The sequence below is a fragment of the Clavelina lepadiformis genome, chromosome 5 (genome assembly GCF_947623445.1).
Source record: "Clavelina lepadiformis chromosome 5, kaClaLepa1.1, whole genome shotgun sequence".
Taxonomy (NCBI): Eukaryota; Metazoa; Chordata; class Ascidiacea; order Aplousobranchia; family Clavelinidae; genus Clavelina; species Clavelina lepadiformis.
The window spans coordinates 5442640-5469181 of NC_135244.1; the positions used below are offsets into that span (position 1 = coordinate 5442640).

A 26542-nucleotide genomic window follows, 5' to 3' on the forward strand; every position below is an offset into this window, starting at 1 on the left:
GCTTTTAAAAATGCAGTACTGTGTGAAATTGATCTGTGACCCGTCTCAAGGTGTATGATTTTTAGGTAAAGTGTAGCTGCTTGATACGGTAATTAAGTTCATTTTCGGTTAATTTAAAGCTCACTCGATGACAGTGAGATGTTATATAAATAGCGCACTTGAAACTGTACATTGCCTTCCAAAATGGAATAGCACGCGTGATCGAAACTCTTAAAATTCCTCACAACAAGAGAGGAATAGGCCGATAACTTCCCGAGCTCGCTGGGCTCATTATTCGCCGAATTAAAATATTTTAGTCTCATCCGAACACTTTTGTCGGTCAATCCAACATATGCTGTGTTGATTTGCTCATTTAAGTTTTTGTCATGGCGAGGTAAACAACCTTCTTGTCACGTGAGCTTGGGTGCTAAATACGCAATTGTGATGTAACCATTTTTCGACAACTTCCGTCCGTCAGGGTATTTGCTGAATGCTGATTGAAAAATGTTTGTGATCGAATGCACGTGCGCTCGCTTTAGCTAAGTAGGTCATAGCTAACTTCTGAAATCTAACAATTCGTTCACGTGGAATTTCACCAAATACCATTCAGCTATTTTAAACGGATTGCCAGATGCTTATTTCGTAGTCGTCGCATCAGAACAGTTTAAACACGAAATAAGAATCCCCACCATAGAATTGTGGCATTTTTTGTATTTTATCTGAATGCTTATTCCAAAACTACCTAGACTTAAATTTTTTTTAAAATACTGCAATTATCGAGAAATTATAGTTTTTACGATGCCATCTTGTGTGTACTTGAACTAGTCCTCTGTAGATATATTTGCGTTTGCCCGCGTCAGTATACCTCGCATCATTGTGCGTAACTACTAACTTACTGTAAATATTCATCTGTCATTTCCAAATCTTCAGGAAGTAATCAAGTCTGCGGTCTGCTACGACGCAGTGTCTGGAAACCTCAACACAGTTAGTTCCCTTAGTTCGCTCAACTCATTTTTCAGTATAGCATAGGAAACTTTTATTTTTTCTGCATTTGCTGGATTTTTTTCTGCAGTTGCTTGCTTGAACTTTGATCGAATCAAAATACGTTACGTCACAATAACACTGCGTGTATCACGTCATGGATCGAAAGTGTGTCGATATATTTACAAACTTGAAACGATTTTGCTCGGTCATATCGTTATCAGTTTAAATCGAACTTAAACTTCTTCCCGTCTCGCTCAATGACAACACGTTTGACGTAACGCGGGACTTTTATCGAAAGCACGTCATCGTTGTCCGAATCATGAGCGCTCTCTTCCGAGTCGCGTCTCTGTTCTTCCCTGGCCGTGTGCCAGCTTCTCCGAATTCGCTCCATGACGTCTTCGGCGCTCAGAGGAATGGCGTCCTCCTCCTCCTGCTCCGAATCGAAGCTGTCGTTCATCTTCACTGATAGGTCGACGACATTGGTGTTATTCTCTGCCGGCGATGATTGACGCAGATGTCCGCTGCTTTTCAGCTTCTGTGTTATTTCGTCATAGACGGCTAATGATGCGCTGTTCGTCGTTGGAGTGACAGGGGCCGGTGAAGTGTTGTCTGAAACGACATCAACACATGTTGGTATTGCAGAAAACGTTGCAACTGTATTACATTGCGTTTTTACTCTAGTTATTTTGGTGCAAATTATTTTCGAAAGATTTTGAAACTTCTAATATGGATTGAAGAAGCCTGGGTTTCATTGATATTGAATACGTATCGCGTGCTTCATTCATAATTACGCCATGTTGTGTTATTTTTTTTATCAAATATCAACTAAAACACTGAAATAACAGAAAGTTACAAGAATACTTAATCCTGTAGTTAATCATCCTCTTGTAAGTCCAGTGCTAAATAATTAATTAACGCAACACAAGCGTAGACACATACCACTGCTGTGGTGCGACATATGACGGATGGTTGTGGTTTTTCCTGATCGCCGCAAGCTGGCAGGCCTGTCCGGTGTGAAGAGCTGTTTGTAGGTTTCTCTCAATTTATTTATTCCAACTGGATTGAAGCTGAATCTTGGAGATGAATTTTCGGCTAAAAAATAACAACTTTCAGATTGAAATGTACGCTTGATTTTCCATGCACTTCCGATCTAAAACAAACTTGGTAAAGAATGAATACGCAAGTGGAAGATTTTGCAGGATTCGATTTACAGAACGTATGTTTCACTGGTGGAGTATGGAAAACGCAAATACTCGCGTGAAAACGCCTTATTTTAGACACACGATAAGTTTCTGTTAAATGTGTATCAAAAACTACGTTTTAGCAAAATACGTCTAAACAGGCACTTTTCCTTGCTTACTGGGTAAAAGTAATGCGGAAATAATGCTCCAATTGACAAAAGTTTACAAGGTTTCCAAAACACATTTATAAAAATTTGCTAACAACAACGTAAGTTGGCAGCGTATGTGCTGTCAGACTACAAGCCATAAAACAATCTAACATAAACCGATCATAAATAGCATACAAAAGTCATGTGACCTACTTCAAACATTTCATGTTTACCAATTTACTTTTTATGCCAGTCACGCTATGTTCGGGTTAAGTCAATCTTAACTGGTCCTGCTAACTTTATCGATCACAAAAACTACTAAGTGGGCACAACCCAAGCCGATACTTACGTGTTTGGAGTGGCCTCCTGTAGAATGGACCAGTGGACGGCACCAGGTCCAGGTACGCTTTGTATAGCTTGACCAGGCACCGGGGATCATTTTTTGTGGAGTATCTGCGCATTATTTGTTTGGTCGACATGTTGTAATACCTATATTGAAAGTGAAAACGCTTTAATATTAAGCGTTTAAAGCCCTTTGTTGGTACTATTGAAACATGGTTTTTAGTTCGATTTTGGGTCAAAAATGACAGTATTTGAGTATTTCTTTTAACAAAAATGGTTCATTACTCATGCCTTTGGTCACTCCTTTTAAACTCGAGGTAGTCTTGATTTTTTGTCTTATCAACGGAAACGCTGAATTGTTCCACTTTTAATTCGTGATGTTCTTCCATGCTTGTGATCTGCGACACAAAAATTTCAAAAAATCGACCCTTGTCCGAGTTAACCGCGAAATGTAAAACTGATATTCGGTTAAGACAATGCAAAACCGTCCGCAACGTCGAAAAAACATACGTCGGAAAAATACCGTTTACGTATAAAAGAAAGAAAAGTCAGATAAAATGTAAGCCCCAGGCAAGAATAAGTATTAGCCTTGCAATGACATTGAGTTATTAAATCTTTATATTCAAAGAAGATCGTGCGCCAGGTTTACTTGAAAAAAATATCGCACTAACAAAGAGAAAAGGCGAATTGATTTGCTGCCACAATTATTTGTCTCTTTATTGTTTTTAGTCAAAAGCCTGCCTCGTTCGTTTTCGAATTTCTTGTATGACTGGTAACTAAAAAACGCTATGACCCTGTGCGAAGTTCATTGCCATAGTCAACGGTGTTATAGTCTAGCATCGGACGTTTCCTAGAAAACGTCTAAAGTGTGTACGTCATGATCTTAACGGAATTGTGCTAATCCGTATAGAAGTGTAGAAAGAGTTATGGCAAGGGCTTCTCTTCTTTCATCAAATTCCGTGAAAGATTGTTTCGGGATAAAATAAATAACGCAACGTATGATATAAATTATTGGAATAAAAAGTCATTGATCGTTAAGGGCAATTTTTCTACTATGGTTCGTTGAAATCCATGCAAAGTTTTATTACCATAACCTTTTTAGCTTGACTGTTACTTAACCGATGAACGTGAAGACAAGAAAAAAATAAAGAAATTGGCACGTCACTGCATAGTTAATGCACCAAGACACGTCAGTGGCGTCGATTCTACTTCCTTTAAGCCAAAACTAAAAACATTACAATTAATAATCTCTTCGATTACAATAAAATACGTGAGCTTAAGGAATCGAAGCAGCCGTAGTCGAAAGCCTTAATTAATTACTGAAAAGTCTCACAAACTGACAACGCATTAATCTTATTTCACGAAAAGCAAGCCCTGATATTTACTTTAAAGTATTTTCAATTCTCGTTTGTTGTTTTTGTTATAGCCAACAGCGCGAAATCCAAAAGCCAGGCCTTTTCACGTTTAATACGCAGATTTCAAAAGCCTCATGTAAACGTTTCTACAGTATATCTAGCCTACGCCATGTATATCATCCACTTATACATAATAACTGGGTCAGGTTCAGTCACAACCAAAATTGTTGCGGATTATTGTTGAAGCTTGTATTAGAACGTCTAACACACTTTTTGCAAGAAATCGTAAATTTTAAGATTAAAATTGTGGTTTAGACTCAGTCTGTGGTTAGTCTATTCTATACGTTCTATAGCGAATTTTATGTAAATTTTATCAATGGATTTTTGTAGTCTATATTCGTTTTTGAGTACATTTTGAAGTGGATTAACTCACCTCAAATTCGACGCAGTTGTAATAAAACATAACATGAAAAATTCCCTTTGCAGTCGTATAGTCGAGGTAACCAGTTTGCCACAGTTCGTCATCGTTTAAATTGTCAACCTGGACGCGTTTTCCAGCTAAATCCAAGAAACTTGTGGTTAGAGTTAACTTGCCTCGACCTATATATTTTCTTTTACACGGCGCACTATTTGCACTATTTGTTTTACTATTTTCAGCATTTGTTTTTACAAGAAATCATTTTACAAACAACAGTATTCAGTAACGAATAAAATCTATGTCTGGAAAGGTTTTTATCGTTGTTGAAACGTACACGTACAATAATTTCAATAACATAACCATTCATTGAAGTAGGTTATATAATAAAGAGATATCCTTTGCATTTTCTGTCAGATAATTAGTTACAAGTACATTTTTCCAGGTTTAATCAATCGAAATTAAAAATACATGTTTCAGTGACCGCACGTCCACTGGCTTACATCTTGGAACGTTAAAAATAGTCTCTAATCACGGCCCTGAAAGTTTGCAGATTAACCGATCTACACTTCAAGTGCTGTTTCACATAAATTACATATTTATTCCTAAGGCGGCACCACAGTTACTGCCAAAGTGTGTATAATTAAAACCACGGCTAATGGCGACAGCGTATCATTTCAAATGGACGTCACACCGACAACTCACCTTTGCTTGCTTGAGCCTCTACGCTCAACTCGCCAGACCTACTCTTGAGTGCGTCTCTGAACTCAGCAAAAGTGCTTGAATATTTGTCGAAAAAGTTTACTTCAGAGCGACAAGAGACTTGCCGCAGATAACGCTGCAAACCGGACGCAATCTGCATCAGCGTGTCCGCCGGATACGGCTTCTTGTCTTTCCGCCGGACCTGCGGAAAGTAAAATCCGTTGTTTATATTTACCCCACACCACTGAAACTTATATACTTATACCCTAGATACAGTTTTCAAACACGGACAGTGTTGTGTCAAATTAGCCAGTAGCATCGAATGAATATGTCTAAAATCGCTGTAGTCAATTCATTGCCCCCTACAATCTTCAATTTGAAATTGTACAAGTACCACTATTATCATTATTATCAGCGCGCTATCGTTACTTATTACCTTGCTGGCTTATCGATTGGCTTGGTTTACGCCGTAAAAGGCAAGCGAGGCGTTAACATAGTCATAGACTTACCAAAACTTAAAGTATAGGCTCTATACTTTTTAACGAGCGAGCCTGGGCTGTGTACATAACACAACGTAGTGCAGCCTTAGATTATCAAAATCGCGCAAGTGTTTGTACGTATGGTTTCCTGTATATATACTCTATCTATTCACAATTATATCGCCGTTTCGGTAACAAAAAGTTTAAGGTGTGATTATCTTATTAAAGAAGTTTGAAAAAATAATTATAAACACCCTTTTTCGACTGAGGCTCTATCCTGTTGTGCCGTTAAACATCATTAACGCCTCAAGTTTTTCGACCTTTTAGTACTTTTATACAGCGGCCAAAATTTCTGCATTTATCGTTTGTTGAATTTTAACGAAGATTAATCAGTAGAGTCTTACAGAGGAGTCGTGGAATAGTTGGATTGAATTAAAACCGGCCAAATTTACTTGATAAAAGAAATGGAAGTGACGCACCAAAATGTCATTAAAGTAATGGCTTTGTTAAAAAAGAAGACACAATAACCGTCTTGTAAATGGAAAGTTTAGCGAAATGTGCGTCATCTGTGAATTGCATATTAAAAAATGTTCCAGACGCGAAAGCGTGTGTTATTCGTGACGAACGAAAATGTTTTTCTTAAACAAAACGTGAATAAAAAAACGATTCCTAAAGATTAAATGCACGTTTTAAAAACATCTCTAAAAGCATAGGAACTGTTAAAAAATACACAGACATACCTCTTTGATAAACCTTGGAAGCCAATAGCTCATAACCTCTATATCAGCAACGCGGATATCAACTGGTGCTTCTGAAAATCTCTCTAATTTTGTTTCAGGTTTTCTGTTTCTTGTTAATGCCCAGTCCCTCCACACCTGAGGGAAATGCAACAATTTAATTTTTCGTTTGAGATATTCACATCAGGATTTCTCATATCCTTCAACACAGTCGCTTTTCTTACCAACGTATTGCTAATTATGCTATGAGGTAGGCATTCCAGGCAGATCTACCGCTTTGGGACGTTTATTTGTTTTGCTGAAAGTTTTAGATTACTATACAGCGATGGCTGCATTGCTGGAATGCAACAACCTTATATTACTTCCAACCGTTTCGCGATTGTTTTTACTTGACATGCATTTCCTGAACTACTCGCTGTTTAAATATTTTGCACGTCTCCTACCTTCTCTTTATTTAACAAAACACAATACTTTGGCAGAAAATCAACACATTGAGAAAATTTGTTTCAATGATTTAAGCACCATGACTAGAAATAGAATGCGAATTGCACCTATAAAGTCAGCACAGAGCCCTACAAATGTTTTTATCCATCTTAAAATTATAACATTCGCTTTATATTGAAAATAAAATTTGTGTTAGTTTAAAAAAATCACAACTTAAATGCCGGCAGATTTTATAAAGTAGTTATTAACAATACCGCTTTGTTAACTTCGTAACCCGACTTACTCGGTTATCGTTCGATAAACTTACTTTAATCGCCCAGTTATTCTGTCTCATCGTTCTCTCCGGTATCAGGCCATTTGGTCCGTTCACCGGTCCGTTGACAATCGGTTCAAACATTGTCAAATCGTCACCATTTTGGTAGGACTGGGCATTCCCCCAACCAAAGTCATCCGTTCGGTCGCACCCCAGCGATGTGGTCTTCATAAGTCGTGCCTTTTTCGGGGGTTTCCTGTCCACCGATCCGTTGGACTCGGAGAGGTTCCTCTGCATGAATGCTCTGTAGTGCTCCAGGATGCTTTTGGTTTTATCCAGCTCTTCCGACATGTTGCTCCCCGCGGACTCATCCATTACGTCATCGTTTTCGAAGGAGCCTTCGGTTGGACTCTCGGGATCGGAAAACACGTCTTCCGTCTTGATCGCTTTCTGAGGAGTGCTCCTCTTCCGTCCGTGTCTTTTGGGAAACTGAGTCAAATTCAGCGGCCTGGACTCGATGCGGGCTTTTGACGTCACCGAGAAGTTTCCGTTTTCGTGTGTCTGCTGTTGCATATCAACAGACATGGTGGGGATGGGCCAGTATTTTTCTTATCCTACTCCAAGCTTGAACAGAAAAAAAGAGGGCAAACGGTTATTTCCCGAACGCAATTGGCAGCTCAAGTCCCGTTGACAAAGATCGCAATTTCTACTGCAAATTAAATGTACCTTTTTCTGCGTGTTCGCATGACGCAAAATGAACAGGAAATCTATTGGCAGTTATTCCTGCTCTTTTGAAATCTTATTTGTCTTTTTCGTGTTTATTTAGTTCGTTTGTTAAAACGTTCGTGTGTGTGCCGGCGCGCGTTCGCGCTTGTCTATGAAACAAACTCAAACTTTAAAACTTTTAATATGCGACTCGACCGATACAATCTCCGTTGAGTCTTCTGTATTTCACCATTATTAAAACCGTTTACAAGCACTCCGCAACACTGACTTCCTATACTTCACGCATGGCTGCATTTGCAGAAGTCGGAACTTTTCCGGTGTTTCAAAACGTTATCTAAAGGCGCGTATGCATTGTGCAACCCTTAGCTATTTGCTACCGACAATCATCTATTATTTATACATCTACAACGTACAAGAATGTATTATACGCCGCTACCGCTGTCGCTATGTTTGAACATCACTATATATCGATGAAACCATCGTTTTATCTAAAGCTGCATGCTACCGTAATATCTAGACTTGCACTCTACAAGCTTGGCGTTCCCTTCCGACATAGCACAGCGAGGTAATACGACGACGCCCGTTTGCAACGAACTTGAACAGAAACTAGTTTTTGCAAAGAGTTTCTGAAAACTCTAATAATCTACATTGATTTCTAGGGCCCTTTTTTCATAGACGCTCCTACTTTTCACAAGTATCTCTCTCTCTTTCCTTTCTCCGCATAGCTCTTGATGGAATGCGTCGAGGCCGTCAATTTAAAACGGTCTCTTGTCGTTACAATGGCCGGTCTATAGTTGAAAGTAGGCTACGGCGCAGGAAAAAAATAGAAGCTCCTCGTTATTCGAAAGAAAAAGAAACCCAGCAAAGAGCGGCAATTCGCTTGGCCCGATCGAATAAAATTAATACGAGATAATGTTCTACTGCACGCTCGACAACTGTTTTTTCGAGCGCTCGCGGCTAGAGTTAAATAGATTCGTGACTGCTTTTGTATTGATGTTTAAATGCTATTTCCGCCACAGGAGTTACTTGCAAAGGAAATAGGCAAAAAACTTAAAATTTCTCGCAACGAATACAATACTTCAGCAAAACAAAAGCCTTTAACTCACCAACTGTATTAAGGTTGTAAACCATGCCCCAGCCAATCATAACAGCGCGCTTTCACTGAAATCATAAAGAGAGAACGAACATACCATCCCGTGAATCACTGCTCTATCTAATATAAAAAATCGAACTCCCGTTTTTAAAACCAGGCTTCGTATTATAGATAACAGCCGTTGTTTGTATTCGTCAGTGTATGGCAATGTATACCGAAGCACCAAGGTACGTTACGATGGAAGCCCATCATGATAACAAAAAAACTGTTCTAATTGTCCGTTTTTTATTTTCTAGCGCAGAATTCTCCGCTTGTTAAGTACATGGAGAGCCGACCATTAATGTTTAAACCCGCGCTGTACTTTAGACCCTGTTTACTGAAGTGCACAATAAATTTTACTTAGATTAGCGCAAGTCTAATATTGACCAAGTGCCTTTAGCAAGCCCACTAGTGCAATTATACCGTTAGTATTTGCTAGCATTTATTACACCATATTACATTCACGTTTTTAATATCAAACTACAGTAAGCTCTCGTTCGTTCAATATGTAATTACATAAGCCTTTTCAGTCATTCGTTTCAAAAAACCCGTCGACCCATAAAATATACAGTACAAACGCACCATGCTGAAGTCAGAATTAGTATCTTTTTCTGTTATTTTTTCCGTCTTTTTCAATAAGCCATCGACCATCACGAAACACTTCACCGGTCATACACGTGCTGTAAAATGTAACCGTTTTACTTTTAATAAAGCAGCAGTAGCAGCTATTTCCTACTTAAACCATTTTCATCATGACGTACACTGGCGCTCTGCCGTATTTTTAGACACATTTTTTAATTATTCCAACTTTGAGACAATTTCCAAAATTGTCTTGTTTCAAAAGATTGAAATGTCTTCAGTTACTCCTACATCTGCCAATCAATCACACATAGAAAAAAACGAACCAACTCGCATTGGTATTGTTGTTATGTCTGTGTGCGATTCGAATGGCATCTAAACAATAACAAGCAACTGTATTACATAGTTGTGCTGTCTAACGTAGCATACTATTGTCACTTCCTGCTAGATGATATTACAAACTAGATAAAGCGTTTGTTTTGAGCGCGCAGAAGGAAGCGGCACAGAAGAAAATTGAATATCTGTTTTGATTTACGTTCAATTTTTCTTTTCTTTTCTTTTAGCCAGTGAAGACGGCGGGCTGTCCACCATAGAAGGCAACCCCAGCAGGGACATGTGGAAGGCCGCATGCTGGGCTTTGTCAAATAACGTGGGTATATTGTGTTTGTTGTTGTGAATTGCTTTAGCCTGCTTTTGTGGCAACTAGCAAAATTACGTGACGTTTTTCACTATTTCCGCAGGACCTTTATGACGTAAAAGAAAGGGCTATGTACGGGGCGTTATGCGGTAACTTGAAGGCGGTAAGTCAAAAAGCACAACCAAACTAAATTACCTCTACTGAAAGCCGTTGATGTATTTATTCGTTCCGACTTTAAACAAAAAAATGTAGTGCACACACTCGCGGCCCGACCGTGCTAGAAAACTACTTTACAAAGCAACTTTGTGCGTATTTTAAGAAACTGATTTTGCGCGTATAGATGCTTGAAGTTGGTGGTTCATGGGAGGATTACGTCTGGTCTTATTACAAAACTATGGTGGACGTCGCAACCGAGAAACGCATCCAGCAGTCCGCTAATATAAGACGACCGTGGCAGCACATTCATTCCATGTTGCTTCCTGACGAATATTTTCTGCAGAAATGCGAGTTGGACGATGTTAGGACAGTTTTTGAAAAGATCGGTCACTCGCCAGACAAGGTAAGGAGTGTCTTTCTGGATTGAAATTCGGTCAAATGTTTTCACACTTCTACGCCGCAGGTTTTTTAGTGCGGTAAATTTTTAACAACATTTATATTCAAGGGCGCTTTTTAACCAAGTAAATACGGTGCATGCTTGTGTGTATCTTGCAACTTACTTTGAGCCAAAACAACTGAGCGTTCAAAACACTTCTTTTTATTCTTCCAAGTCAATAGCCGAAGAAGCAAAGAACCCGAATCATTTCATTCAAAGATGCATCATCCTCAACGACATGGATGGTTTGCTGGATGAAATTCTCCTCTGGATCGATGAGGAATCGATCCATCCTCAACTTCTTAGATTTGCGGCCCATCTCTTGTTGATCTTGCAATCGTTCGGAATGACACTAAATGTTAGTTTCCTACTTCAGTGATAAACTTAGTCTTCGATTTTTTAAACCGAGCTTTGTTTTTTTCCTCGAAATTATGACTGATCTTGAAAACTTTCTCATTTTGTATATTTTGTCGTTTTCAGTATGAAAAGTGTGCCCAGATATTAGAAGCCTATGTCAAGCAGCTCATATCTGATGGCCGCGCAGGCCACCTAGTGGCGGCCTATACTGCCTGCCTTCCCTCTGATAGACAGTTGGATTGTTACGCCACCTTCCTTGAAACTATAGAAGATGGGGATTTAAGAAAAGAATATTTAGAACTTGCCTCCGAAGCCGGTATTCTTTTGCTCCTAATTATTTATCTCTCTGCTTTTAACTGGATACTTTTACGCCTGTAAGTTAGATGGTATTTTTATATCTGCTTTATTTTGAAATTCCAAACACATCAAGGAATAACCCGAAACAATTACAAACTAAATTTAATTTACTCTATTACTGTGCTTTTGCTGATAACAGAGAACACTAAAACAACAACTCTTATCACCAATTGTATATTTCTCTAAAGTATTTTGATGTCACTATGTGCAGGTCTTGATGTCACCGCGATCACAAAGAACGTAGTTGAGAGAATCCGGGCACAAGGCGTCCCAGATACTGCCCCACTGCAAGTATCACAGGGTGATGACCTGACCTTGGAACCGCCCTTGACCCCTGGTGACCACAAAAAGATTGACGCGATCGAGTGGCTCGTGTTTGACCCGGCACAGAGGTCAGAGGCACTCAAGCAGAGCAATGCTGTTATAAGAGGATTTTTAGGTAATTTGTGGCCACCCGTGGGTTCCTTCTTCAGTTCAGTGTATTTTTTAGGCTTTAACAACTCGCTGATTGTGAATGCGCGTGATTTTTTGAACTTAAAAAGCAAACTTGTTTCTACAGCTGCGCGAAAATTTTCTGCTGCTCGGCAGGTTTTCCAGAAGATTCCACGAGACTCGGTCGAAATCATTCATAGAGAGTGGCACGCTGTGGTACGTCTTATGCTGACTTCAATCAGCCAGTTAGTGCCGTAAGCTACGATTAGTTTGTTGTAACCGAGTGTTGATTACTGCATTTTAGGCCGACAAAGATGTTCCACTACCAGCAGGCACAGACAACGCGATCAGGGAACACATTTGTGTTCAGGTAAGGCGCAGTAAGAGATCAACGGGATGGGGTGTGAATGAATTTATGCAAGGCTATGAAAAAAGTGTTTTTTTGCATAGCCAACACGCCCGCTCCTTTTCGTCCTTTGTTGTCATAAACTAGCGGTGTGACGTCACATAACAATAAACATGGTTTTCTTTAATGGGAAAAGTTGATTATGCTCTTTTATTCACGTGGGCGACGCTTTCAATTTTGTAAATTTGAACGGTTTCTCGACTGGACGTTTATGTTGGTTCACAATAACTGACACGTAAATATTGGATTAGAATGCACTCGTTATTTAATCTTTAATTTTGAAATCCGGACATCATCCACAGTGATATTTTTAGAGCGAAAATGAATCATGCCATAATAAGCATTTATTAATGTAAGCTTCCTCCTTGACTGACTTTTCTGAAGACTGAATCAAGCTTTAAATTGTGCACGATAAGTATTTACCGAGCATGGTGTTATTCTTGGACGGGAGTTTGTTTAGTTTCAAATCTGCCAATTCAAGAGCTCTACAACTGCCAAGACCTTCCTAATGGATCTTCATATCCAACTATTGGATTACACTTTCATTCAGTTCATTTACCACAGTTTTTAATTAACAATTTCATAGTTTGCTTGCAGTACAGAAAAAGCAGTCATGCTAGAAAGAAGTGAAATCATGGTTATACTCCATTTGGAGATCATAATATTTACAGTGATTTTCTTAGGAATGTTTCACCACATACCCTGATTTGCACGGATTTATATTAGCGAGGTGGCAATGATTATTTTTTGTTTAAATTGTTATGTTTTTCTTTGCAAGGCTTATTTAAGTGCTCAAAGTACGTTCTCTGATTGGTTCAAACATTTCCACAACAAACCGCACGAATACGAACCAGCCAATCAAGCTTCCACATTTGCAAGCGTCAGCTTGTCAGATCTCGTTGCTGAAGAACACAGGTAGGAAAATTCGAGAAAAATTTCATGCTCACTGAAAAATGGCGCAATTTTTTGCTATCCAATGCTCAGGCAGAAGAAACAGGAAGAGGAATTAGGAAGATGGCGTGAGGTCCTGGAGGGATTGTGTTTCGCTGCCCTTGATAAGATCTATAATGTGCTCTTGTTTCCAGAAGGAGGATGGTTGGTGGATGTGAGAGAAGTAAGTGCTGTCTTCAACTTCTGCAATTTTTCTTTAAGTTTCCTTCGTTAAAGAAAAATTTACATCCAAAAAACAGGACACTGAGGACAACGAGGAAAATCGGTGTCGCCATCACCAGATGTCACTATTGCGTCGTTTATACGTACCCTCATTATGTGATCTCCTTCTGAATGTACTTCTCAACACTGGAGGTCGCAATGACCAATGCTCAAAATTGGCTGATGTTATCGCAGATGAAGATAATAAACTTTATGAGGTATGATATTTTTATAATGGGAATGGGATACATCTGGAGCAAAATGTTCAGAAAATGAAAGCAAAAATGCTAGATTAGATTCAAACATTTTAATGGCAGACTTGTAATAACTATACTCATTCTCAATGCAAGGTAGAAATAAGTCTAGACTAGAAATAAGTGCTGTATCTCCAATCCCAAAACCTTATCTTATGGCTGTAATTTTTACGACCTTATACCAATTTTAATTGCGCTTTGTTATCACTAGGGCAATTATTTTTGATTAAAAATTTTGACAATTTGATCTAAAAAGGAAAAATTTTGACAATTTTTGACCTAAAAAACATTTTTTGACAAATTGGCAGTTACTGGTTTATCGGTACACTACTTTGCTAGGCCTAGCACAAGCATCAGCGTAAACTCAGCTAGAACTTAACAATAACATTCGTTATTACAAATACACCAACGGTAAGCTGGCCTGCTTTACACTTTAGTACGCTTTACTTATAGCTTTTACCTATCGATCGCAGGAAACATTGTATTAATGCTTACCGAGCCATGCCCATTGTTATATTGTGTAGTAATAAGACCCATAATGTTTGTCATAAATAATTAAGAGACAAATTTGTGCTGCTTATTTTTGGCAAAAGCTGCTTAATCACTGCATTTTTGGAGTTGCTCCTCACTTTAACAATTTTTGACAAGTCAAAAAATAATTGCCCTAGTTAAGTAGTAATTAAACGCATTGTCTGAAATTAGTTCTAACTCGAGAATGAGTTATCACTTGAAAGCCTGCAATTAAAATGTTTGCATCAACTCTGGTTCTAATTTTTTTTTTATTCGCATTACATCATGTAGTGTTGTGTTTTTATACTGAAGTTGTTGTTGTAATAGTTATTTTTTGACTGATTTTAAAAATAACTGGAATGTGTTCTTTATCCCAGCTGTTTACAAAGCAAGAAGGAAAGAGAATTTTAGAAAGAATTCAAGATGCCATGGTGGATATTTTATGAATCAACCGCAGCAGTATGTAGGTTCCAAGTTAGGTCTATTAAATCTGTAACCGCCACACTATCGACTTTTGCAATAATAAAATTCCTTTAGAAAAAGTTTTTTATTAGTGTTTTGATTTATCGGTTAGGGAAATCTACTCAGTTGTAATAATGGTTGTTGATGCACAAGAGACTGTAAGAAAAAGAGAAATTAATACGGCATATTTCTAGTAATATGTTAAAAACTGGCAGTAATTGCATTTTCAACGCAGTGATTAGACTAAGCTTATTTTCTATAACTTTCTTGATTATAAAGTCAAACAATAAAAAATCTACCACAAGCAATAAACCATTCAAGAACCAGTTTGTGCGAACCGGGTGAATCCATAAATTGGTGTTTTGTCATATATATGATGATGAACATACATGATTCACTGACGACCAAGAAATTCTATTTCATATCCTTTGCAAACCAAAGTAGCCAAGTTAGACAAAATGAAAACAAAGAATATATCAAATAAAATTTTATTTCAAAATCTTACTGTTTCCTGCAAATAGAGTATAACTGCATCTTTAATGTGATCTTTTTAATTGCTTGTTTGGAGAAAAACTCCACTTGGAAATAACATGCCAACAAATGTCACCATGTTACAAATGCTGGAAATGATGATATAAAATACACATGCTTGAAAAACTTAACTTGGCAGTATGTTAGCACAACAGGATTTGTATGTACAGCTGTACACAGTTTGAATGAATCATTATCTAAAGGAAACTTTCACTGGCATAGGGATTTATTTTCGTTGTTCACAAAATATTCCTATTTATGAACTTGGCCTGAACCGTGTTGAGGTTGGTTTGAGATTAATCTGTGCTCGACAGATTTCATGTCCTTCAGAGTGTTTTGCCATTGCTTTAGTCTTGCATAATGGCTGTTGATGACGTCATCTTTTCTCTTCAATTCAAGCTCAAGTTCATCCACTTCTTCCTGGAGCACAAGTTCCGGATGTTTATGTGCGAGTAAAGCCTTTTGCTTTAAAAAATAAGCTTCAGTTCTACGAGATAGCTCAATAAAGTTTTTAGTTAGGAATTCTGATGTGGTCTTCTGTTCATCCTGGTACGTGAGGCCAACTGCGACATCTTCTGTCACTAAAGGCATTATACAGTCTTGAAAAGCTATCTCAAACTCATCAATAATTGTAGCAGGTTTTCCCGTTGGTCGCAATGGCTTAAAAACAAAAAAAATATAACATGAACAATTTCAATACCTTCAAACAGTCTAGTTACTTGTGGAAAGTGTTTTATATAATCTGTAGGTTAAATTAATGATACATGTATCGTCAGTTTCTTCCTACAGTTAAAGATGATTCTGATGATTCCATGTTTGAGTATTCTCAAAGAAAAATTACACTGAGTTCTCAAATCTATGAAAAAGTTCTTGGTGTATATGTTGCCCTAAAAAGCATTGACAGTTCCTCTAAGAGACAAGTTACCAGCACAATAACATTTAACATTCTTTGAGCACCATAATTCTTGCTTGTCCCCAACAGAAACTGCCCCTTAGAGGGCGAAATATAGATATTTTGCTAGATTCAAGAGCCGAGTGGTTCGAGCGCTGGCCTCGCAACAAATGTAGCTTATATTCCTTCTTCGATACCCAGTGGCGCCATACCAATGTACTGCCCTTCGGCAAGGCATTAAGAACACTTGCTCCTGTTCAGTGGACTTGGTGAACAGTTATAAATTCCGGCAATACTACAAAAAAACCAAAATAAAAAATGTGTGGCAATCGGAACTTGCACAAAAAATCTAGCTCAGTAACCAGGGCACGAGCAATGAGGTTTCATCGCCCAGTTTAAGTCATGCAAAAAACTTCTTTAAACGTTATCATACCATATCAACTTTGTGGAGTTTTTTTGATAATCTGTATGAATAACTTATGTTACTACATAAGCTTAGCCACAATAATGATATTTATATAAATCATTAGTTCTGAAACAAATTGTATCGTTTATTTTCATCCATTAACTGCTTGAAGCGAAAATTACGACGCTAATGATTATAGCACAACAAGCAACATGCTCATAAACAATTAACGAATAGGAAAAGTGGCAAAGCCCAAGAGATTAAAGTAGCAATCATACAATTGTTCTATAAGATGGTAGGTTAGCACGGCTAGTTTGGCCATCAACTGACTAAACTTGTCAAACCCACAAAATATTTAAGTTTTTCAGTGACTGAATGTAGCAAGGTATTCGAAGATTCAGTTGCTTGATGTAGTAAGAATTGAAAAAAAATGATTACATAAAATACCTGAGATGAAGTTGCCTGTTGCTGTTGCTGCTGCTGTTGCTGCTGCTGTTGTTGTTGTTGTTGCTGCTGCTGTTGAGCTTGTTGCTGCTGCTGATTAATATATATTTGCTGCCTTTGCTGTTGGCTTTGTGGTATGTTCACAGAATACGGTGGCATTCCTCCAGGGTTCATATTATCCTCTTTTCTTATCACCGTGGTTTCTTTCACATTCGTTTCACCCTTGTTTTGGATTTATACAAATAATACCGAAAATAAATACCTTCTTGTAGTTTCAGTTTTGGGTATTTCCCTTAAAAGGCACTTTTTTTCTGCCTAATATTTTCAATATTTTGGTTAGGGAAAGCAAAAAATGTCGTAGCATAAGTTATTTTTTGAATTGTGAGAGATAAATCAAACTGTGTTAAATGAAAAAGTTAAACTTGCTTCATTTATTAAAAATACCTATTATTACTTCCCATATCAATGTTTTCTTTTCTCCGTAATTTTTGCTTTTCCTTGGAGGCGATGGTTGTTTTAATAATAACAGTCTGGAACAGACGAACTATAACAACCCTTCGCAAGTTATATAACTTCAAAAACTAAAATAAATGAATGGGGGGAGGGGAGTAGGGGACAGCGTGACCTAATTTTAGTGATGAACTACTTTAGTCCAGCAGTATTGCCACTTTCATTCATTTCTGCGTAATATAGTTTGGGCTGTCACTGTTTCATCCTGCATTCAAAGTTTAGAGGTGTTTTTCATGGTTTTTTGTTAACCTAACTTAAAGGTTATGACATAGCCTAGTAACCTAAACCTAATCTCAATCTTTCTTCTAATCTAACTTCAATCAAACCCTAATTAGCTTAAATCGACTTTTTGTAGGCTATACCCGTTCTCCAATCCTATAAACGCTTATATTTTACAACGGACTGCGTGACCTACTTACGCTAAAATAGTCACCCTTTATAGTTTATTTACATATAGGCTGTAAGCTAGGCCATACTATTGAAATAAAATAAAGGTATAGAAGTGGAAATCTGTGAAGGCTATTGGCCGTTTTTTCTGTGCAATGAAACTTGTTTCTGCTGTGGTTGCTGCTGAAATACTAGGATTAGTGGCTGCTTATAGTTATTTCAAGAAAATTGAGAGCGACATCGATTACAGAAAGAAACTTTATATGCAAGAAAGTAAAGTGTTGGAAGGTAATGCAGTTTTAACATATCATATATGGGTTGTGACTTGGCAGTTTTTCAGTTATAGCTTGATGTTGGTGTTAGGCCCTATATATGGCTATAAACAGAGAAATGTTTTTCAAATTTCTTAAGCACTGTTTGTTTTACATTCAAAAATGATTATTTCTTAGCGTCTTTGCTTGCTTAAAAACAGTAAGTTAGAGCACAACCTAAAGATATCAAAAAATATATTTAATCACATATTTAACCAAATTACTAGGCTTAATAACGGAACACCATTTCATTTTAAGAAATGCAATCTACCAGTGAAATAGTCATTCTAAATCTATTATTTTTGCTTGATTTAAACTAACCCATAGTTACAGCATAATATGATAGATTTATAATAAAAACACGAAATCACACACCGAAATCTTATCTTAGACTAAATAAATAAAAATTGGTTTGTTTATATATTTCTAGCATTTTATAAGTCTTATGAGTACAGTGGAAACACACAGCTGAGACAAAAAGATCTACACTACTTTGCCAAAGACCACTAAAACAACAAAACAGGAAATTAATATTTTAAAGCTACAATGTCAGATGCTCAGAGTGGCTTCAATCATGGCCAAAATACAAGACCTCCTATATCTGATCGATTCCATTATGTTTATAGCTGCGATTTGGATGCGAATATAACAATAAAAGTATGTATGCATATCATTTCTATTTCATTTCTGTACCTGAAAACTGTTGCTTGGTCTTGTATTTGGTTTGTTTAGTGTGTTTTAATTTTTCCCCCCAATAATATGAAAATTAGTCTGCAATGGCGCAGAAATACAGGGTATTGAACTTCTTTGCATGACCACGAGAGTTCTGGTATACGGGGTTTATTATGCTACTCCCTATTTTTCTAATTTCGTATGTTAGTGTTGAACTCTTGAAACAGTCTTTTTTTGCCATTTTAAAGATGTATTATACTTTGTCCTTTCCAGATTTGTAGTCTTGAAGGTACATTGCCAAAGAGAAGATATCTTGAATTGTTGGAAGATCCAAACTTAAAGTTTAATGATACTGGTGATGTTGACACAGAGAGAGATAGCCATATGTTCACTACAGTTCAGGTAAACACGCCCGTGGATCTATTGCTGACTACAGTATTGCAACAATAGCTTGGTAAGAATTTCTTTGCTAAGGCCATGTTTAAGATCTTCATACAGAACTTTATAACAGGAAAGAAGGAAATATACATATTGCATAGTGGAAGCTTGTAAACTCAACTTTTTATAACTCAAAATTATCAATAACTCGGCAAAATGAATATATGGCAGTATCTATTATACCCACTTCAGATATCCTGAAGTAATTTACTGAATCTCTTCACTTTCCAGTCACCCAGCATGCATGTGTGTCAATACCTGCAATCTTTTTTACTCTATGGAAAACAGAATTTTGGTTTATCTTGAACATCAGATGTTTTTATAACATTGTGCTAAAATGCTTTTGGCTTTTGAAGTGTGACTGAAAGATTCCTATATCATGCACACTTAGTGGTCTGGCATTTTTGTTGTACTGTGCAAAGCACATTGATTTCTGTATTTACAAGTCAAATATATGTTTTCACTGCAGATATTTGAGGGCGGGAAGCCCATTTCTCTCAGAATTCAGACATCGTATCGGCATTACGTCACTTCTCAAGGTCGAAGCTTGCATTATTGGAATGAGTGGTTGAAACTGCCGATACGGTTCAGTGACCTTCCTCGAAGAGCGGTAGCCGTGGTTACCGTATGGGACACACATGGTCCTGGTAAGGCCATACCAGTTGGTGGTAGTACAATTCCATTGTTTGGGAAGCATGGCACATTTAAACAGGTAGTTTGCTTTGGTTTATACTATATAACTAAATGCTGAATAGAATGAAGCAAGCAAAAGATAAATTAAATTAAATTAAAAGTTACAGTACAATTGTTTGACTGTTGCAGGGTCGCCGAGATTTATGTGTTTGGCCTGATGTACAAGGTGACGGTAGCTTAAACACAAAAACACCTTACAAATCTCCAGAGCGTGTTGATCAGCAGATGACAAGACTGTCGAAATTGGCAAAGAAGCACAGAGAAGGCCACATGACGAAAGTTGATTGGCTCGACCGGCTTACATTCAGGTTCTTTTTTAATTTTACTGATTGCAACATTGATTACTTGTGTTTGTCCATGGACCACAGTACATTCTTACTGTTACATAAGTATAACATTTTCACAGAGCAAAATCTTAGTACTATTAGTACTGATTTGTCATTCATGTTTCTTTATCGGTATTATTGCATACTGCAAACAAAAATTTAATAATTACCAAATCACAATGACTAGAACAATATCGCTTTGCAGGGAAATTGAAGTAATCAATGAAAAAGAAAAGAGGAAAGACAACTGTATGTATTTAATGGTTGAATTTCCCCGTGTTGCCTATAAAGATTTGGATTATGCAGTTGTTTACTTTGAAAAGGATGGAGATGAACCTGTTTATGTCAGTCACAATCAGTGGTTTATGTAATTTAATACAAAACAGTATTTTTTGATCAATATTTCGAGAACAATCTTGAAAAGTTTCGTGCGAATTTTTTTCTATTATATTGTGCAGGTGCTCGCCAATCCTGATCTGGTTCTGGTCCCGGACCATGAGCTGCTTGAAAGTAATCTGATTGAGGAAAAGCACCACAAGCTGGTGCGTAGCTTACGTGCAGGGCAACACGATTTGAAGCCAAATGCAGCTGTTCGCGATCAACTTGCTTCAATTATCAATTATCCTCTTTCCAAACAATTAACAGAAGAAGAAGAAGACCTTGTTTGGAAGTTTAGGTGGGTGATTGGGATGTCACAGGCTTTTTAATGGTTTTAATTCTATAAAGAAGACAGAGGATAGCTAAGAAGTATAAGTATAAGCTTACCTTATTTTAAAAATCCTGCTGGTCTCTCTTAAATAAAAATCTGCAATGCACTCATACGACGACTGTATTGTACCTGTAATTTAGATCCTATTTGAAGCATCAGAAAAAGGCCCTGACAAAGTTTCTCCGTTGTGTGAAGTGGGAACGAGCTCAAGAAAGAACAGTTGCATTGCAGTTGCTTGACAAATGGGCTCCTATCGATGCTACTGACGCTCTGGAACTTTTGTCACCTAGATTTCAAAATCCTACTGGTAGTTGATTTTTTGATATTCAGGACTTTATTTGGATGTGTAGGATTTACATGCGTGCCTTTCAAAAGTACCATGTGACTTTATACATTTATGTTTTTTACTTTGTTTATGTTTTATCTTTATATAGGGTGATCCAAACATTGTCTTCGTTTTCAGTCTTCTATGTTGTGTTGTTTTCTTTTCAATCTTTTCTTGGAAATTTATCTGTGCTTCTGTTTTTCAGATACACCATAGTTGGGGCTTTAAAGTATTATTACATAGTATCAATGGATCTAAGAATGAGTTACAGTATTACAAAGAGGAAAGGGTCAAACTCGTGGAGACTTTAAAAACAATTTTGGAGGACCTTTTTGGGGGAAACGCTCCCAGCAGACTCACAATAGGGGTTCTTGTTGATATTGTTAGGGGAAACAGGGAGTGTATAGAACAAGAATAAATGTCATGATGGCCACCTTAATCTTCCAGGATAGAATATCACACTGAGGTTGAGAACTCAGATCTTTTGTGACTCCAGGATTTTGATTTATTTCCCATTACGGTACTGATTTTTTAAAAGCAGACAAGTGAATATGGAGCCGAGAAAATAATGGATAGACATAGCATTAGAAAAAGAATCCGTGTGTCTCTTGATTTGCTAGGCTTGCGTTTTTTGAACAGTGATGCAAGTTTTCACATTTTAGTGGTCGTGTTAACAAACAGTAAATGTGCTTTTAAGCACACATTTGGTCTCACAAAGATCAAGTATTAAGTACAAAAAATTGGCAGTTTGGTGTGCTGTAGATGGTAGAAGCATCATTTGACCATACTGGTTTAAGGATTTTGATAGATCTACAGTAACTGCCAACACACAACACTATATTGACCTGATGAAAGTGTGGATTGCACATAAATGTATTGGTTTCGATACCATTTTGTCTGGAGCATCTCTGTTGAAATTGATTTGAACTTGTTTAACACTATTGAGATTTACTTGAGAAATAATGGTGTGTGAACAAGAAAAGAATTGCACAAAAAACTACATGCTTGTAGGACAGGTCTGTGATAAAAACTGGAAAGACCTCTTTTCAGTAAAACGTAATATTTTATCGGAAACGGAAACATATTTTGGATCACCATGTATGCATTAATTTATTTATTTATAAAGCATAGAATTTTTATGCGTAGATTATTTAAGTTTTGCTTGTAGTGAGAAGCTATGCGGTTAACATCCTGGATCAGAGCACTGATGAAACACTTGTGCTCTATCTTCTTCAACTTGTCCAAGCACTGAAGTATGAGAACTTTGAGAATATTCGGGAAGGTACTGGATTGTCCGATTTAAAATCATTGATCCAAATCGTTCCTGTTGTGGTAGTAATGATTTATTTCCACTGAAGGTTTGGAGGCCGTAAAACGAAGTGACAACCCTCCCAATCCAAGACCATCAGGAAAGGATCAAGAAAATACAACAACTACTCTTTCAAAATCAGGAGCTCAAAGCATAGAATTAACCCAAGAAAATACGAATGGGACAAGGTAATTAAATTCTTGTTGTACATTAAATGGTTGTGAATTCATTCAGAAATATTATAAAAAATCAGTTTATAACTTTTAAATAGCATATTCTCTGATGGATTGCTACAAGTCTTGTAAAACAAACTTGATAAACAATTTGAGTATTGAGTTTTAAAACCAGTGCTGTGGTAACTTCTCAAGATGTTTGTTATAAGCAGTGCAGTTAAATTATTATTTTTAATGAACCTAATCAAGAAACAGAAAAAAACATTTGCTGTAAATTTCGACTCTGTTATTTTCTTCCTGTTAAGTGTGTTTTATTTTCAGCTTAAAAACACCCCAAAGTCAGAGGGAATCATCAAAACTAAGTGGTTCAGCCGGCAATGAACTTGATCTTGCCACGTTCCTCATTCAACGGGCTTGTCAAAATTCCACACTTGCCAATTACTTTTATTGGTTTGTGTATATATTATACTTTATTCAAGGGCATTATATTATTCAAATGAAAACGCATTGTATTTGATAAGTTTCTTTAATATGCGGCATGTGCATTGTTTTCTTGGTGTCCTATGTGCATTGTGCTCTAAGTACGCATAGATAGCACATGAGCACCAACTGGAAAAACTTGTGTTTGACACCATAAGACTCACTGTTTTACCTTGAAAATTATTTGGCCTCTATTTTACCAGATCCTTCCGTAAGACCAGTTAGAGTATTGTTTTTACTGCAATAAGCATCTTTAATTATCTTCTACTATTTTCAAAGTGGTTTTGAATTTTAAAATATTTGTTACTATTATTATAAGAATAATTTAAACGCAAGGATATATATTTTTTTTGTATTTGTGAAATATAAGACAACATATTGAATAGGTATGTCCTTGTTGAATGTGAAGAAGGCAGTGAGACCGCTGATTCTGAACGGATGAAAGTTTCCGAAATGTATGTCACTGTTTTGAGAAGGTTTAGCGTTGCTTTGCTCAAAGGCAACAGGCAGTGTAGACTGAGAAGGTATATCTCTGTGCATCTATTTTTACATTAAAATCTTGCTAGCATTCATAAATGTAGAAAAAATGTTGAAGAAACCATCAAACTGCAATGTAGCATAATTCATATAAAACTTTGATTTAGAGCGCAGCTTGCTGGTCAGCAGAAATTCATTGATCGTTTGGTGCGAATGATGAAAATTCTCCAGAAAGATGGTGGGAATCGAAAAAAGAAGATCGATAAGTTACGTGCAATGCTATGTGTTGAAAAAGAGGATGGGAGTGAAAATGCTGAGAAGATGACCTTCACATCATTTGATCCACTTCCGCTGCCCATTGATCCAGAGATTAAGGTATATGCAGGGACACGTACTCTCAATCTTTCGTTTTTAAAACTTTAACAGCCTAATATTGTGAAGATATTTCATACACCGAAAAATTTGTAACCATTAATCCATTACTACCTTGCCACAGGTGAATGGCATTATAGCTGAACAAGCGACCTTGTTTAAAAGCAACTTGATGCCGGCTAAATTAACCTTCAGAACTATCGACGGTCAAACCTACACAACCATCTTCAAGAATGGAGATGATCTTCGTCAGGATCAACTTGTCCTCCAGATAATTACTCTCATGGACAAGCTCCTGCAAAAAGAAAATCTTGACCTTAAACTGACACCATACAAAGTTTTGGCCACCAGCTCAAAACACGGGCAAGTAATGCTAATTTAGCTAACAAACAAAATCACAGATATTAGTGCTGAAGTGTAAAAACGTTCCATTTTAGGTTGATGCAGTTTGTGGATTCCATGCCTGTGGCAGAAGTTCTCAACAGTGAAGGCTCGATTCAAAACTTCTTTAGGAAGCACCAACCTAGTTCAAAGGACCCATATGGGATTGATCATGATGTCATGGATACCTATGTTAAAGTAAAAGTGTTTTCTTGTCACAAACTTATGGACGTAAAATAAAGAATGCATAGCTACACCAGAACAGTTTATTTAATAAAATTTAAATGTTATGCTACAATTGTTTGAAAATTAAAAAATTAAAGCACAAGCTGTGCTTTTTATCCACACGTCTATAAAACTAATAGTAAATGACAACTTGACAAGTAAGGTGGTAGTATAATGTATGATGACTAATAAGTCAGTGTCTGGTTTTGTGGTGTAAAATTAACTATTAATTATTTATCAACAACAAAACCAACCGCGTCAATCAATGAAAGTATTTAGCTATACAAAAAGATGGGATTTTAGAGTTCAGAAAAGATATGAAAGTTGGCTTCAAATCTTTCAAAATTCGGTTTTTTATATTACAATTATTAGATTAATTATTATTTATTATTAGATTAATTTTTAGAATGTGCTTTCCTACTTACAATATTATAATAATTACGATTTGCAGAGTTGTGCAGGATATTGTGTCATAACTTACCTTCTCGGTGTTGGTGATCGACATTTGGATAATTTACTTCTGAGAAAGTCCGGTGCACTTTTTCACATTGACTTTGGTTATATTCTTGGCCGAGATCCAAAGCTACTTCCCCCTCCAATGAAACTGAGCAAAGAAATGGTAGAAGGAATGGGAGGTATAAACCAACTATCGATTAAAACAAGCTGTAGTAATTAACTACTGTGTAGTTAACTCGTAACAATTAAAAATTGTAATCATCCTGGTAAATCTCTTATGCACTATAATTATACTAAGTTGGCACGTAAAATGTGATGCATTTGAAAGTGTTATATTTGAATTGGATTTATATTTAGTATTGTTTATGTGCCACAGGTATGTCCAGTCCGCACTACCAAGATTTCCGCAAGCATTGCTACACCGCTTTTCTTCACATTCGACGTCATGCCAATTTAATCTTGAATTTATTTTCTTTAATGACTGATGCGAGCGTCCCTGATATTGCTTTAGAGCCAGATAAAACTGTGAAAAAGGTGATAAGTTTTGTGCAAATACTTTCGATAATCCTATTACAATTCTCAGTCCATATTACTATATGCCTTGGTTAATCCAGGTTATAAACAAACTATAATAGTTAAAGCTATTTTAGTTTTGTGGATGTTTTTATTATAATTTACGTTTTTGTCTTCATATCATTTTGATCCCAAACGTTCCAGGTTCAGGATAAATTTCTTTTGGAGCTTTCTGACGAGGAGGCGGTCAGGAATATGCAATCTTTAATTGACGAAAGCGTCAGCGCATTATTTGCCGTCCTTGTTGAACAGGCTCATAAAGTTGCTCAGTACTGGAGAAAGTGACTCACAAGTTTTCAAAAAGACCTATATGCTATAACTTATTATGGTGCATTTGTTTGCGATTCCATTTCTATATTTTTAGCCAATACGGGTTTGCGGCAACGGGACCCGTAGCGCTGTGTTCTGTTGATTCTGATGTTGTATGCTACATGCTATTCGATGACCACTGTTTTGTCAGTTTGGCGAACATTGATTAACGTAGCTCGGTCTCAAAAAAAGAATATAAACAAAAGAGACACCTAAAATGTTTATGTTTTGACAGAACTTATGTGTTTTGATTCACTGTTGATTAGCTTATAGTTTTGCTTTACATTTAATGTGCAATAAAGTTTGATGTAAGCGGCATCATGCGGTTTTTTCAATCTGAGAAAGGTCTTTAAAGGTTAGGTTAGGAGGTGGGTAGCTTTTCTTGTAAGTATGTATATACAGTATTATATTTAAGTAAGGTTAGTTTTAGGTTTCATGTTAACTTTCCAAAAAGGGATCACGTGAATTGACCGTGAACAAATTCACCGGCGATAACTGGTAGTGGTCAACTGACCGGCAACAAATTG

At 36.9% G+C, this 26542-nt stretch overlaps 4 protein-coding genes across 5 annotated transcripts in view; 2 read left to right on the plus strand and 2 right to left on the minus strand.

Moving 5' to 3' along the window:
• The window catches only part of LOC143461252 (nuclear pore complex protein Nup107-like), a 30901-nt gene extending 16201 nt beyond the window's left edge, over nucleotides 1-14700 (plus strand). Inside the window, exons 14-25 of the mRNA XM_076959098.1 lie at nucleotides 10021-10106; nucleotides 10198-10257; nucleotides 10435-10653; nucleotides 10862-11044; nucleotides 11167-11359; nucleotides 11612-11839; nucleotides 11960-12048; nucleotides 12137-12202; nucleotides 13017-13153; nucleotides 13223-13352; nucleotides 13429-13608; nucleotides 14532-14700. Of these exons, the coding sequence (XP_076815213.1) occupies nucleotides 10021-10106; nucleotides 10198-10257; nucleotides 10435-10653; nucleotides 10862-11044; nucleotides 11167-11359; nucleotides 11612-11839; nucleotides 11960-12048; nucleotides 12137-12202; nucleotides 13017-13153; nucleotides 13223-13352; nucleotides 13429-13608; nucleotides 14532-14600 (1640 nt within the window). The 3' untranslated portion in view covers nucleotides 14601-14700. The remainder of the gene's footprint in view (nucleotides 1-10020; nucleotides 10107-10197; nucleotides 10258-10434; nucleotides 10654-10861; nucleotides 11045-11166; nucleotides 11360-11611; nucleotides 11840-11959; nucleotides 12049-12136; nucleotides 12203-13016; nucleotides 13154-13222; nucleotides 13353-13428; nucleotides 13609-14531) is intronic.
• Nucleotides 972-9197, minus strand: LOC143461253 (uncharacterized). Of its 2 annotated transcripts, none has more exons than XM_076959099.1 (9): nucleotides 8853-9197; nucleotides 7075-7644; nucleotides 6327-6461; nucleotides 5111-5309; nucleotides 4424-4548; nucleotides 2921-3033; nucleotides 2643-2782; nucleotides 1903-2055; nucleotides 972-1572 (listed from the first exon to the last, which is right to left on the minus strand). In XM_076959099.1, exons 2-9 carry the CDS (start codon nucleotides 7603-7605, stop codon nucleotides 1181-1183), a joined length of 1788 nt encoding a protein of 595 aa, XP_076815214.1. In that variant the 5' UTR covers nucleotides 7606-7644; nucleotides 8853-9197; the 3' UTR covers nucleotides 972-1180. The 2 variants fall into 2 exon arrangements, with proteins under 2 accessions (XP_076815214.1, XP_076815215.1); XM_076959100.1 differs by having other exon boundaries at nucleotides 2927-3033; nucleotides 8853-9192.
• Nucleotides 14701-15090: 390 nt separating the features above from the next.
• Nucleotides 15091-17111, minus strand: LOC143461258 (mediator of RNA polymerase II transcription subunit 28-like). The gene is made up of 2 exons (XM_076959107.1): nucleotides 16893-17111; nucleotides 15091-15807 (listed from the first exon to the last, which is right to left on the minus strand). The coding sequence occupies exons 1-2, from the start codon at nucleotides 17061-17063 to the stop codon at nucleotides 15400-15402; spliced, it is 579 nt and encodes a 192-aa protein (XP_076815222.1). The 5' UTR covers nucleotides 17064-17111; the 3' UTR covers nucleotides 15091-15399.
• A 735-nt stretch (nucleotides 17112-17846) lies between these two features.
• LOC143460321 (phosphatidylinositol 3-kinase catalytic subunit type 3-like) lies at nucleotides 17847-26333 on the plus strand. Its single transcript, XM_076957783.1, has 18 exons — nucleotides 17847-18074; nucleotides 18528-18754; nucleotides 19043-19171; nucleotides 19677-19919; nucleotides 20030-20208; nucleotides 20432-20570; nucleotides 20685-20902; nucleotides 21076-21242; nucleotides 22429-22542; nucleotides 22619-22757; nucleotides 23064-23192; nucleotides 23609-23746; nucleotides 23867-24074; nucleotides 24196-24434; nucleotides 24509-24650; nucleotides 25129-25312; nucleotides 25510-25667; nucleotides 25851-26333. The coding sequence occupies exons 2-18, from the start codon at nucleotides 18644-18646 to the stop codon at nucleotides 25989-25991; spliced, it is 2778 nt and encodes a 925-aa protein (XP_076813898.1). The 5' UTR covers nucleotides 17847-18074; nucleotides 18528-18643; the 3' UTR covers nucleotides 25992-26333.
• The last annotated feature ends 209 nt before the right edge of the window (nucleotides 26334-26542 follow it).